This window comes from Bipolaris sorokiniana (assembly GCF_000338995.1).
Source record: "Bipolaris sorokiniana ND90Pr unplaced genomic scaffold COCSAscaffold_2, whole genome shotgun sequence".
Lineage (NCBI taxonomy): Eukaryota > Fungi > Ascomycota > Dothideomycetes > Pleosporales > Pleosporaceae > Bipolaris > Bipolaris sorokiniana.
Window position 1 is genome coordinate 2,534,325 of NW_006911896.1, and position 15,782 is coordinate 2,550,106.

At 31.2% G+C, this 15,782-nt stretch overlaps 1 protein-coding gene across 1 annotated transcript; it reads right to left on the bottom strand.

The window, feature by feature from the left end:
• Positions 1 to 9,400: 9,400 nt before the first annotated feature.
• Positions 9,401 to 9,553, bottom strand: COCSADRAFT_81441 (uncharacterized protein; the record flags this gene model as incomplete). Its single annotated transcript, XM_007698107.1, has 1 exon — positions 9,401 to 9,553. A coding segment is annotated over one exon (153 nt), but the record flags the coding sequence as incomplete, so codon positions are not given.
• Between the last annotated feature and the right edge of the window lie 6,229 nt (positions 9,554 to 15,782).

Consider the following 15,782-nt stretch of genomic DNA (forward strand, 5'->3'; position numbering starts at 1 on the left):
TACTTCTTAAGTAGCTAGAGCTTTTTACGCTAGTTCTTCTTAAGTTAGCTATTTAGTTATTATCGTAGAACTAATAAGTTAGTTAGTTATCCGTGCTAAGGCTTAGCTTATTTAGCTAAGTTAGCTGCGCTGACACTCGCCGCAGGCGATTGCCGACGCTTAATACGATATTACTATTAATATAATATTTTTTCGTAACTCTATTACTTAAATCTCTACTTATAGCCTCTATAATAGCTTAATCTTAAGCTTTAATGAATAATCGTATTATAGAGATCATAGAGTCTATTAAAGATATCTCGAAGCCAAATTTTAAGCAGCTTAAGCGTAAATACGATATTCTATACTAGTAATTACTCGCCTAATTAAAGGGCTGCCTAATATATTCTTAACGTCTTTCTATAGCTATGCGTTAAAAGTGTTATAAGTTAGGCTACCCTACTAAAACTCTACTCTCTACTATCCATATTTTTAATACCTCATACTAACGCTATAGCATACTAATTTAATTATAGAATGTTGTAAAATACTCTCTATTGCTAAAATATAATAATAGAGAAGCGAAGTATTATAATTAGTATATTACGTAGTATTTACACTGTAACTAAGGTTGCAGCTATTTTTTTATATACGCTCTCTACTATTACCCGTGTTAGAATAAGGAGGGTGCTACTTATTCTATAGCTAGCTCAGAGGTAGAGTCGTCTACTTGTCTAGCGATAGACTCAGAGATAGCGAATCGATAGGTTCTAGAATAAAAAAGAGAGAAATACTAGAGAAGAGAGATAAGGATTGGATTAATCTAATCTAGTAGTCTAATCTATTCTTATAATCTGCTCTATGCTATCTACTCTGCTTTCTATCTAGTATTCCTATCACTAGTATTTATACTAGCTAGTAGCGATAGATTACGTTATATACACGTAATCTTTATTTATCTCTTACGCTACTAATACACTTATAATACACTAGTAGTATAGTAGTATAGATCGCTAGGGTATAGCGATCTAGTCGATTAATAGATCGATCTTATTAGAGATTAGCTAAGTAGCTTATATCTCTAACACGCCCCTTTAAGCTAGGCAGCTAAGATCTAAGATATATCTATTAGATTTGCTTATAATAGAAAATCTCGAATCTTCTTAGCATTTGTTGCCTTTATAAGACAAATAGCTAGTAGGCAGCTAGTATTTTAATATTATAGCTAGATCTGTTTAGTCTCTACCTTCTCACGCACGAAATAGTATTAAATATCGATATGTTTAGTTCTAGCGTAGTCGGTAGGATTTTTAGATAGCTAGATCGCACTCTAGCTGTCAGAGTATATCATAACAGTTCCATCTAATAGTATATCAAATAGTTATTTAATCTCTTTAATAAATTAGATTAGATAGATACACTCTTTAGTTAATTCGCGGTATGCTATAAATTCGGCTTCTGCGCTCAATAGAGCCACTATTAGTTATAGCTTTAATAGCTATAAAATCGTGTAGTAGTTCTTATTTAGTTAAAGCAAAAATATATATCCTATTATAGATCTTCGACTATTAAGATTACCGCCCTAATCTGCATCCGTAGATCTAATCAGCTTAATCTAATCTAATCTAACTAATATAGATTAATCTAACTTAATAGATCTAGCTTAGAAGTTAGCATTAAGTTGGTAGAGTAGTCCGATCTGCTTTAATTAAGATAGATATCCCCAGAGGTAATCGAGACTGCTGAAATACTCTAAACTTAGATTAGCTATAAATCTAGATAGAAGATTAACTACGTAAGTAATATCTAGCTAAGTAAAAGTAGATAAGTAGATTAGAGAGCCAATTTATTATTACAATAGATTAGTATCTTTTACTATTGCTGTCTAATCGTTTTTGCTAAGCTTTGTGCTATATTCAAAGAGGCATTTACCTTAGTTTAACGTTCTCTTTATTAAAACAGATAAGTAGCCTTTAAAGATAGCTCTCTTAGGTAATATAGATCAGTCTATCTAATCTAATAATTTAGATACTAAGAAACTCAGATATATTACCTAGATCTTTAATCTCTAGATCTAATATATCTAATAGATCGCGGAATAGATTCTTAATCTTTTACTCTTTTTCTCTAAATATAAGTAGATTATCTACGTAAGTAGCGATTATAATCTTCTGATCACAATTAATATATATAGCTGTATTAATAGATAGAGATTGAAATTCTAGTTAGCCTAGTAGGCTTACTAGTAGCTTCTGCTATTTTCTACTAGCTTATTTTAATCCGTACAGTGCCTTATTAAGTAGGTAGACGTGCTAAGAGTATTATAGATCTAAAAATCCTTCTAGTTATTTAATGAATATCGTGGTATCGATAAGAGTATTTAGGAAAGCTTATTTAATATCCCAGCTTTAAATAATCTAGTCTTAGGCTGTAGCTATCACTAGTAGCAATCTAATAAGTTTAGGCCTAGTAGTATTAGCGAACGTTTCTTAATAGTTAACGCTAAATTCTTATTAAAAACCTTTAGCTACCTAATGAGCTTTAAAAAGATAGTCGTTATTTTATTAGTATTTTTAAGTAAGTACCTAATAATCTTTAATAACTAGATAGCTAGTAGGCCTTAGCACGAGCGTCTAGGTGTTGTTCTTCTATAGTTAATCTAGCTCTTTCTGCATTGCTAATAGATATTAATCTTTATTAGCGTGTTTAAGAACTTAAGCGTAGTTTTTTAGAATAGTAATATCCTTAGAGGTAAATAAGATCTCCTCTAGAATAATGTCCTCTATAGAAACTTTAGTGAATAGAGCTAATACAGCTGTTCTAGCTCTGTTTTGAATTAAAACGATTATATTCTTTCTAACTATACTCTATTAATTCGTAGATCAATTAGTGGATTAATCGATATTTTAATTAATTTTTAATATCTTTATCTAATCTCTCTTCAGATAGAGATGTTAATTAGTTTCTTACTTAGTTTCTCGATTGATTTCGAGTGGAGATTCGTAATTATAAGCTTAATCGTTAAATACTTCTTTGAGTATTCTTATATCTCTCGCAGTTACGATCTTATTTAACTTTAAATTAATTAGTTGATATAGATTACTACTAAGATAGCTAGTGAGATAGTATAGCTAGACTTAAGGATTAAGTTTGCTAACGAATTCTTTTGGCTCTTTTTAATATGCTAGAGATCCCTAGATTTTAATATTACTAATATTTAGCTTATATCTATTTTTAGCTTTAAATAGTGTTTAAAAGCTAATAGAACTATATGGCGTTCTATTATATAGATATACTGCTGAGAGTAAAGCTTCTACATATAGCTTATTTAGCATTTTAGATTTGAATAATAGAGCTCTAATCTTATTAAATAGTATTTGATTAATCTATTTAGCTCCACCTTTACCTTCTAGATTAAATCGAGGGGTAAATTAAAGTTTAAAACCTTTTCTATTTAAGAGCTTCTGTAGATCCTTCGGATTTAGCTTATTATCTAATTAGATGAGCTAACCTACTTTAAATTCTGTACTTTAACTCGTTTAATAAAAGCTTTAACTAGTGTTATAAGCTCTAATCTAGATGTAAGAAGATTAACCTCTAGATACTTAGTATAGTAGTTAAGAAAGGTTATGTAGTACCTATAGCCCTTATTTGTTATTAGCTTAATAGGCCCTTCTAGATTGCAGTAGATAAGATCGCTAAAATTATTAACTAGAGTTAAGATTAGATCTTTACTTATTTTACTAGTAAATTTGCTTTTTAAGCAAATCTCGCAATTACTAAATAAGTTACTAGTTTTAATATTTAATTTAATACTATTAGTATTTTTACGAAGCTTATTTAAGCTTGTCTTTCTAATATGGCCGAAACGTTAGTGTAGTAGAGATATCTAATTATTCTAGTTAATAGATTTTAATTAATTAAGCTGTTCTAATAGCTCTGATAGATCTAATTATTTAGATAGATTAGATAGATTAGATATTAGATATATCTAATTTAATGGATTTAATTAATTAGATGGATTCGGGTAATCTAACTAATCGATTAGTTATACTTAATTATTAATCTCTGTATAAATCTAATTAGTTTAATAGATATTGCTAATCGTAGTAAAGATCGCGATCTTTTAAGCGTATAATCTCTTAGCTAGTGTCTCACTAGAATAAGTAATTAGACTATAGTTCTTAGTAAATTAGAATTCTGCTTCTTTTTGGACTGCTTAATAGAGACTTAATAGATTAATATAAAAGTCAAGTATAAGGAGTACTTTTTTTAGCACTACTAATCTACTAGTACTAGTAAACGTAATTAGTACTTCTCCTTTAGCTATTACTAGTAGTAGTATTCCTATATTACTCTATTTAATATAGGTGTTAGATACACTAGTGAGATTCTGGAATAGAGTTTAATCGCAGTAGATATACGTACTAGCTCTACTATCTAGTATCCACATAATGGATTTAGTAGATTGGATGGATCTAGTGGTATTAATATTAGCGATATTTTAGTCTACTAATATAATCATAGATAGAGCTTCTTCTATTTTAAATAAGCTCTGGTTAGTGCGCTTAGATGGATCTTTTTGCTAATATTAATTAACTAGATGCCTATTTCTTCTGCAGTAGCTATAGTACTTCGAGCTTCTATTAGATTTCTAAGTTAATAAGAACATTTCTATATCCTTAGATTAATAAGATTAACAAGATTAATTAAAACTACAATTAGATTGATGGTATAGATTAGATTGATAGGATGGATGAGATTAATGGAATGGATTAGATTAGTAGGATGGATTGAATTAATAAGATTTAATATAGCTCCTTTAGATCGAGCTGTTTAAGCTGCTAGAGCTATTCTTAATAAATCTAAGACGTCTAGATTTGTTAATAATCTAGCTATGTATCATTTTAAGATTAATTTCTTTATTTAATCTAAAGTCTTGCGTAATCGCGGTAGTGAGATAATTAAATTCTAAACTTAAATTATTAAGTATTAGCGCAGTAATGAATTGATCAGGTAGTTTAATTTTGCGAGCTTTTAAGCTCAGAGTAACTCTTAATAGCTTTTAAAGATAAATTTTAACGTTATTTTAGCAGCTTACGAGTATAGTATTAATTAGATCTTTATAGATTAAGAAATTAGAGCTATACCCTTTCTAAGAGTATAGAGTTTCGAGATTATTCTATAGCTCTACTAGACTAGTATACTTCTTTGTCTAAAGTAGTAGTCCGTCTTCGAGACTAAGTCTGATCGTAGCTAGCGCCCTTAATTCCTTTTCTTTCAATTTATCGAACGTATCTAGATATTAATCTAATATAAGATTAAATAGATCTATATCCATTACATTAGTATAATCTTACTAAGTAAGAATAGATCGAATCCGTAGTGCCTATATGTTAAAATTTGAGCTCCCTTTAAGCTTTAGTACTTTAAAGATACTATCAGCTATTCTAATCTATTAGATCGGCTGATAAGCTTATATATATGCTAATACTATTATAGTTACTGTTCTTTCTATAAAGAACTCTAGCTGCTAATTAATATAGATCGATATATTGCAATTAGCTAATCTAGCTTCGGATGAACTCTTAACTAGAGTATTTAGCTTCGTGAGAAGCTCGGAGACTCTTAACTAATAGAGTTTTTGCTAGTATCTAGAGTTTTTCAGCTTCTTTAGCCGTAGTTTTCTCTTAACCCTTATTATTACCCTAGCTCTTGCTAAGAATCTAGCCTTAATAGTACTAGTTCTTACGTGAACGCTAAGCCTTTTGTAGTAGACTTTACTAGAACCTTTAATTAAACGCGTAATCCGGGCTTATAACCTATTAAAATAAGGAGAGTACTACTTATTCTATAGCTAGCTTAGAGGTAGAGTCGTCTACTTATCTAGCGATAGACTTAGAGGTAGCGAATCAATAGGTTCTAGGATAAAAAAGAGAGAAATACTAAGGGAGAGAGATAAAGATTAGATTAATCTAATCTAGTAGTCTAATTGTTACACGGGGTAAGGGTCTATACTTCTCTATCCTAGTCCGCACTAAGGTAGGTGAGTATTACGTTAGTGTTCCGTGAGGCTTATCTGGCGATGCAGTGGAGTTGGCGTGCTTAAGGAGGGTTTAATAAGACTAATCTATTTAATAGACTAACTTATAACAATCTTATTAAGTAAAGATACTAGTAAGAAAGTACAATTTAAGTTGACCACAACGAGAGTAATAATAAAATCTATCTATCCTTATATCCTTATTACTTCTAGTTCTGCCATCCCATCTATCCTATTTTCTTGCTCCTTGGCGGGATGTCTGTGATAGCATACTATCCCTAATCCTATTGCTATCCTATACTTGGCGGGATGTCTTATCTTAGCGGGATAGTATATTACGTGACCCTAGGCCCCGCGATAATTATTACCTTCTAACGTGGACGTCTATAAGCCTTTAGCTATCTCGTTATTTATTAAGAAGAGGATCCTTCTTATTACTTATAATATTACCTCCCCTCTTAGGGCTATTATCTTAATACCTTAGAGTATTGTTTTCCCGTACTGCGTGTTAAGACGCTGGCTGCATATAAGGTTAGAGCCCGCCTACTTGTTATAGCCGTCTCTGCCTCGTAGCCTTTCTAACTATACCTAAGATCCTGTCGTCCCGTTGCGTTCGTGCTTAAAAGTCTAATAAGAAGCGTTATTCCCGTGCTAACCGTGTGATGGAGTAGAGGAACGAAATGACGGTTTACCGTTGTAAGCGTTGTGAGGAAAAGGGTCTTCGTTATTTTATGGATACTGCTACTAGGCGCTGCGCTAGTTGTATTACTGTAAAAGCTGAGTATAGTTTGTTTATTTCCGAAGAGGAGTGAGAGAAAGATTAGTAAGAGCGTGAGTAGAAAGAGATTTAGGTCGCTCGTTTAAAGGCTTAGCGTGCTTAGCTGGACGCTTAATTGTCCTAATAAGAGGTGGAGCTTTTGGAGGTGAAGTCCCGCGAGCGTTCTTTCGCTCGCCGCGATCTTACTCTCCTTAAGTTTTAGGATCGTGTGAAAGGGTAGGCTGAGAGGAGCTTAGCCTCTAGTAGTATAGGCCTTCCTGTTATTAAACTATTACTATCTGAACTGTTAGCTAATCTGGGCGGGTTATAGGCTAATTACTATAATTCTTCTTTTAACTATTCCTTCCTCTTTAAGGGGCTTTCTCTCGCTTCTCTAGGTGCTTCTAGTAGTATTTACGTACTAGTGACTTATAGTTCGTTAGGTTTCCTTTAAATTTCTAAGTGTTATAGCTTTTAAGCTATTCTTACTACTTAACTAAGTACTTCTACTAACTACTAATTTTCCATAGGTCCTTAATTTCTTCGATCTTATACTCGTCGTCTTTAAGCTCTATATCTATTACTAGCTTAGTATCTAGAGATGCTAGTTCTAAGAGTTTCTTATAAAAGATAGAGTGGATTTGTATACCTTATAGGAGTTTTAACTTATAGTTTACTTTTCTTATTTTCTCTAGAATTTTAAATAGTCTTATTTAGAGGTTGTCTAATTTTCTGTATAGTCGTTTAGTTTTTAGATTTTATCTTAATAGGAAAACTTTGTCCCCTTTCTTAAAGGTTAGTCTCTTAATCCTTTATTTATTTACTGCTTTAGATGTTATAAGGTTTCGTTAAGCTATATTCTTACTTATTTCTTCGTGTAATTCTCGTATAAGCTTCGCTTTATTATCTGCTCTTACTGCGATACTTTTAATGTCCTTTAGATTCTAATAAGTAGTTAGCTTATATCTGTAGTTCGCGTAGTACGGCGAATGCTTTATTATTACTAATTTCGTACTATTATAGGCTAATTACGCTATTAGTAGTAGTTCTATCTAGTTATTCTATAACTTATTAGTGTATATCTATAGATACTATTCTAATATCTAGTTTATTCGTTCCATCTAGCCGTCTGTTTCTAGGTAAAAGCTTATTAAAAGCTTCTTTTTAATACTTAACTTTACTAAAAATATGCTTTAGTATTTAGACGTAAATAGTTTATTACGATTAGTAATAAACTCATTAGGTAATCTATACTCTAATACTAGTACCTTTATAACCTTGTACGCGTATTTATCTACTATAATAGTCTCTTCTATAGGTATAAATTTCGCTATCTTAGTTAGTTAGTCTATAATTACTAGAATTATATCGTAAAATTAAGCTAATTCTAGTTCTAATAATCTTGGGAGCTTTACTATAAAGTCTATTATTATGCTTATCTATAGTCTAGATAGTAGCTATAGAAGTTATAATAGGCTGTAGGGCTTATATCTCTTAGGCTTATTCTAGTAATATGCTAAATAGTTACCTAGTATTTCCTACACCTTCACTTATAAGCGTAGTATTATAAACACCTTAGCTAGTCGTCTAACTATTTCGTTTACCTCTGCGTATCTATATTCTAAAGACTTATATAGGGTCTTAATAAGTTTAGTTCTTATATATAGGGGTATGTACGTGCTTATACATTCTCTTAGAGCTTTAAGCTCTTTCTTATTATTTATTACTTCTAGCGGGTAGGGGTCCGTTTCTAACGCCTATAACGTTACTTTTTCCTGCTATTATTTCTATAGTGTTTCTACCTACTCGGCTACCTTAGCTACCTTAGCTAGTTTTAGCTAGTTGTACTTTAGACTGCTATTAAGCATTATCTTAAGTAAGGCGTTATATGGTTCTTTATAACCCTCTTTGCGTAAATTAGACCTTCTACTTAAAGCGTCTACTACTCTATTAAGCGTCCCTACGCAGTGCGTAATCTTAAAGTTAAACTAGGCTAGTATCTCTACTTATTATACTTATTATTAGTTAAGTTTTTTTATCATTATAAAACTTATTAAGTTCTAGTAATTAGTAAAAACCTTAATCTATTTAGAGAGTTCTAGTAAGTACACTTCCTATTATTTAAAGGTATTAACTACTCTAAGTAGTTCCTTATCGTAAACATTATAGTTAAGTTCTACTCTAGAGAACTTTCGTGAATAGTAGAATACTAGTCTCTATTTTCTATCTAGGTACTGCTATAATAATACAGCTCTGAGTGTATAGTTAGACGCGTTAGTCTTAACTCTAGTAGGTTGTTAAGGGCTGTACATCTTAAGTATTAGCGCCTCTAGGTATATCTGCTTAATTTGATCGAAAGCCTCTTAATATTTCTATTCTTATTTAAAACTTATTTCCTTTTTTATTATTTCTATAAAGAGTGCTGTAATCTTTAAGTAATCTCTAATAAACTTCTAATAATAGTTTACAAATCCTAAGAAGGATTAAATATCCATAACTATTTTAGGTATTAGCTATTCCTATATAGTCTATATCTTCTTTAGGTTTATTTTTACTCCTTTTGTTACTATAATAAATCTAAAGAATTCTATTTCCTATATATAAAATTTATACTTTCCTAGTTAAAGGTATAGCTTATATTCCTTAAGCTTTCGTAGGACCTTCTTAACATACTTAATATATTCTTCGCGTGTGCCGCTAGAGTATACTAGTATATTATCTAGATACGTGGTAATAAAGATTCTAAGGTATTTATAGAGTACGTTATTAATAACTAATTAAAAGGTTACTAGCGTATTTATCAATCCAAACGGTATAACTATATACTTAAAGAGTCTATACTTCGTTTTAAACGCTATTATCTATTCGTGACCTTCTTTAATTCTAATTTAGTAAAATTCTTCCTAAATATTAAACTTCGTAAACTACTTAGCTCTCTAGAGTTAATCTATAAGCTCTATAATAAGTAGTAAGAGATATTAATTCTTCTAAGTTACGCTATTTAACCTTCTAAAGTTAATATATAGTTACTACTTCGTATTAGATTTCTTTATAAATAAGATAGGTGAAGCTATTAGGCCTAATTCTAGTCGGATAAATCTCTTTTTTAAGTTCTTTTAGATATAATCCCGCAGCTTAGTAATATACTTAGGCGCTATAGAGTATATTAGTCTTAAGCTTAACTTAGCTCCTTTATTAAGAATAATCTTGTAATCCTAATCTTAATAGTCTACTAGGTCTGTTATCTTATTTTCCTTACATAGTTCTCTAAACTTGTCCGTTTAGTATTCTATTAGAATTACTAACTATAGTACTAATCCTTCTTTTGTAGTCGCGATCTGCTATATCTAAATAACTTTTATATTCTAAGAGCTCTTCGTATAGATTCTCGCGATCTTATATAGTAAGATTATACTAAATCTCCTATTCTAGGTTACGCGCTAATTTATTAGGCGTATCTTATATCGTACTCTAGTAACCTTATATATAGGCTCTTAGCTAAGTAATATCTTTTTTTACTAATTAATAGCAGAGTTATACTTTAATAACTAATTATAGCTAATTATTATCTTAGTCTCTCTAAGATCTATAATACTAATCTTTTCTTAGCTTTCTTAACTAGCTAGGCGTAACGTTACTACTTTAATCTTAAGTTAGATCTAACTATTCTTATATATTATAGGACTATCGTTAGCTAATACTACTTATATTAGTACCTTCTTATTCTAATAGGGTATATTATTTTCTTCTACTACTTGTAGAGATATAATAGTTCGTGCGGCCCTACTATCTATAAGTGCTAGCACTTTATATCTATCTATAAGTACTATAGCTTTTAATTATAATTCTTTTACTCCCACTTCCTATACTTATCTAAGAGTTATTTTAGGACTACCTTTACTAGCGTAACTCTATCTCTAGTAGCATTCTAGTTTTTTAACTACCTACTTCCCTTCTTTCTTAGAAAGTAGCTTTTGCCTATCTTAGTGGAATAGTATATTATATACTAGTTGTTGTAGTAGAAGTTTTAATAGATATTCTTATAAGGTGTCTTCTATTGTGTAGTCCTCTTTCTTAGTTCTAGCCTCCTACTTTTATAAATTAGGTAATCCTTTACTTTATAATTATTCGCTAATAGAGTACTATAGTAGTAGTTACCTACCTATTAAGTATTCTTAAACTATTATTAGTATATAGCGTATTCTTTCTTATAATGCGTCTATAGGAGTTTATTATGCTCTACTAGCGTTTTCTATACTTAGGCCCTATACATTCTATAGTTTTTTACTATGTATTCTTTGGCGGAAATCGTACTATAGTAGTAGTCGTCTACTCTTCTAGCTTTTTGTCGCTATTCCTTATAGAATTAGTAATTAATTATGTACTTAATCTAGTATAACTCTTTGTGAGCTTCCTTTTCTCTAGGCTAGTGTATATAGTAATACTGTACGTAACACTTATTATACTATAAATTAGTATAGTAGTAATTATTCTTATTATCTCTAGTTTCTTCTCGCTTTCTTAAGTAATAATTATACTATCTTAAGTAGTTAACCTAATATAGGCGCTTGTATTGCTCTATCCGTTCCTTAAACGTCTGAGGTGTCTCCTTATTATTAGGTTTCTTAAACCTAGGTTGTTCCTGGGTAGCCCTATAGATAATCTTATCTACTTAGAGTTCTGAGATTATAACTCGTCTATTAATATTATAATTATTAGCTTAATATATATTAGTTCCGCAAATCTAGCACTATTAGTTTCTTAGGCGGCGTAGTACTTTGACCCCTTTAATCTGCTAATCTGTTAGTAGTAGTGCGTTCTACTTAAAGTCTTAGAGTCTTATTACCTCTTATACTAGCTTAAAGGCCTTATTAATAGCTTATCTTACTTCTTTATATAGGTCTAGGTCGCTAAGAGTTTTATCTAGCTTCTTAGTTAGGTATAGTATTAGTATCCGAATTATTCTAATCTTAACTACTCCTTATCTACCTTTGTTTTTTAGGTAATTTCTACGGAAGTATCCTACTTTACTGTATTAGAGATATATCTTACTATTATAATACTTCTTACGTTCTTCCGTAGAGAGTCTGTTAATATACTATTCTTAAAGTTTTCTATTCTTATTCTTAGACTTATCTTATACCTTACTAGTTATAATAGTATTACTATTCTTATTAAACTGGCTACACTATTTCCTTATATTAGCTATTACTAGCTAAAATTATTTTCTTTATTAGTTTCTTTCCTATAGTCTGTTATTAATACGTATTACTAACTTAATTAGCGTATAAAGCATATTTAGTTTATTATAATGTATATGTCCGTCTATAATATTTTTCTTTAGACTTACTTTAAATACCGGTTAAAGTACTGCGTCGTTCTAGTTGATTTATGCCTATAGCTACTTAAACTCAGCTATATACGCTAATACTAAACTAGTCTACTTTAGGCGAGTTATCGCTTTCTCTACCTAGTTCTAAGCATCTACTTCTCTAAAGATATATTCTATCTCTTTCTTAAACTCAGCCTAACTAGTAAATAAAGTACGCGTCTCGTTCTTTATTCCTCTTTTTTTAATATCTAATAGGTAGTCCTCTACGTATAGCTGCATCTAGCTTAACGCTCGTCTCTTTATATAGGTGCTAGCTATAAGAATCTTTTCTTAGTTGTTAGGTACTTTGTTAAATTTATAATATAAGTTAATATTAGTAAGGAATGTCCGCAACTTAGTGCGACTTCCATCATACTTTTCTAAGGTTACTATGTTCAGCTTCTTAAGTAGTTTCTTATTTAAGGTAGCTATTAGTTAACCTATAAGTTAGTTAATCGTATTCTATAACTTAGCTATCTACCTTACTTAGGCTTAGCTCTCACGTCTAAGATTAACAAGTTCGTACTTAGAGCTCCCTGCCGCCGGCTCGTTATTTCCCCCTTAGGTACTACTAGTTATATTAACATCTCCCTTAGGCGCCGAGCTTAGAATATAAACATATTCGCTTAAATTTCCTAATATAGTTTAATCTTATTCAGACGCTGCTAGTTAATTCTCCTTCTACTAGATCCGTAGGAAGTTAAAGTATTACACGGGGTAAGGGTCTATACTTCTCTATCCTAGTCCGTACTAAGGCAGGTAAGTATTACGTTAGTGTTCTATAAGGCTTATCTAGTAATACAGTAGAGTTAGTATGCTTAAGAAGGGTTTAACAAGACTAATCTATTTAATAGACTAACTTATAACAATCTTATTAAGTAAAGATACTAGTAAGAAAGTACAATTTAAGTTAACCACAACGAGAGTAATAATAAAATCCATCTATCCTTATATCCTCATTGCTTTTAGTCCTGCCATCCCGTCCATCCCATTTTCTTACTCCTTAGCGGGATGTCTATAATAGCATGCCATCTCTAATCCCATTACCATCCCATGCTTAGCGGGATATCTTATCTTAGCGGGATAGCACATCACGTAACCCTAGGCCCCGCGATAATCATTACCTTCTAACGTGGACGTTCATAAGCCTTCAGCCATCTCGTCATTTATCAAGGAGAGGATCCTTCTTATTACTTATAACACTAATCTGTTCTTATAATCTACTCTATGCTATCTACTCTACTTTCTATCTAGTATTCCTATTACTAGTATTTATACTAGCTAGTAGCGATAAATTACGTTATATACACGTAATCTTTATTTATCTCTTACGCTACTAATACACTTATAATACACTAGTAGTATAATAGTATGGATCGCTAGAGTATAGCAATCTAGTCGATTAATAGATCGATCTTATTAGAGATTAGCTAAGTAGCTTATATCTCTAATAACCCGCCTCTACTAAAAGTTCAACACTATCTTAATAATAGTAGATAAACCTTATAGCGGCTGGCTATAGATACTTTTAAGCTACTAGAAGAAGATTATCTTTCGCTAAGTACACCATTCGCCTAAAATTAAGTATAAATAGCTACTTAAAGCTGCGACTATTATGTAACCTAACAGCACCCGTTTACTTACTCTTAGTAAGTTTACGCTTCATTAGATACTCTACTATCTTAATATAGTTAAATATTACTGTAAAAAGCGTCTAAAATTAACTCTAAAATATACCCTCAAGCGGTTGTGGTTTACTATATAATATAGAAGTTTTCCTTAGTATTACTATATAGTTAAGTTCTTAGAAAAGTGCTCTATATAGAAGAATACTTACTAAGAATAGGAGTAACGTAGTTTATAAGCGAGTGATGCATACAAGCGAGTAACGCACCCTACTAACTTTGCGCACCTCTAATACTATACAACTCAACAGCGCAACAATATATTATATAGAAATTAGTAAAGTAGATTAAGTACTAGCTAGAGTATCTTTCTTGCATGTACGTAAATTATAGCCAGTCTCTCTACACCTACTACAGCGTGCTAGAGCCTAGCGGCTAAAACCTAATCGCTCTCCTCCTTAACGCTCTTTATAAGCAATCTACTAATTAGCCTTACGCTAAGCGAGTAGATCCTCTCTAGCTCCCTTTATTAGCACTTCTTACTTCTGTATCCGCTTCTTTTTACGCTGCCTACGCTTTATTACTACTTTATTAGCCTTCTTAAGGCTAGCGATCTAATCACGCATTAGCTTAGCTAAGAATATTATTACCTCTACGCCTTTCTTAAGCTAGTTAATCGCTATAATAATTAAAGTTAGTAATAAATCTTAGTACCGCTAAACGCGATCGCGTATTAATATTAATTAAGCTTTAAGCTCACGTGTGTTACTAGGCGTATAAGCCTACTAGAGAGCCTCTAGAACAGCTAGTAGAGTAAGCGTACAAAGCTTTATATTAAGCTTTAACAGAATAGTATCTAGCTAGAGAGGAATAAGGCCTACGCCGCAGAAGGCAGAGCAGATATTAGCTAGCGTAAAAAATTAATCAAACGCTATCTTAAACGCTAGCAGAGACTTAAGCTTAGTAATATAGTTAATATAGTAGCAGATTAGACTCTCTACTTCGCGGCTATACGCACGCTTCAATAGCGAGAAGCAGCTAACATTAAGAGGCTAGAGTAGGTAAGAGAAGTAAGGCGGTATATAGAGCGTATGTATATTATTCTCCTTATAGAACTCTTAAAACTTAAGAGACTAGTAGCTCTTATAGCTATTAAGAATAAGTAGGCAACGTATACTAATAACACGAGTCTTCGTATAGGTATCGAAGTGCTTTATCTATACAACACCTAGCTTATTATTAATCTAGCTATTATTACTAACTACGATCGCCTAGTCGCATAGAATCTCTACCTCCTCGTACTAGGTAGATAGGTAATACTAGCTAGTAAAGATAAGAAACAGTAGAACTAACTAGCTAGCTGTATTAATCGCTGCGATTAGCGTCGCCTACTTACGATTACTTAGCTTAACTACCTTTAGCCAGCCTCTTCTCTCTAACGCTGTAATAATAAGTTAAGTTATAATCTTTCTTATTATAAAGCTAACTTTATTAAAGTTATAGACGTTCTCGTTATAGATACTATACTTAGCTTTTATCTACTCTATAAGATTAAACTAGCTCTTGACGCAGAATTAATAGGTTAGTTAGTTAGTAACTAACCTAACCTAGATTGCATAATCCGTCCAATCCTTTAATCCATCTAATAAGATTAGATGGAGGAATAGTAGATTAGATAAAAACTAAGATAAATTACTAAATAGAGTTAGACTTAGTTAAATAAGTATATCGTCTAACTAATCCACTAATCTAGATTAGCAGATTAATCGGTCTATTATTCTTAATATATTCTATTTATTTAAAGTTCTATAGTCTTTAATAGTTATAAGCCCGGCGCTATAAGATCGTAGTATAATTCTCACTAGGCATTTTATACTACAAAGACTTTAAATAACGAATTAATTACTCTATTATTAATTAACCCTCTCTAAATAATCTATTACTAAAGATTATAACGATTATATTATTATAACTATAATCCTTTTAAAAACTAGAAACGACTAACTA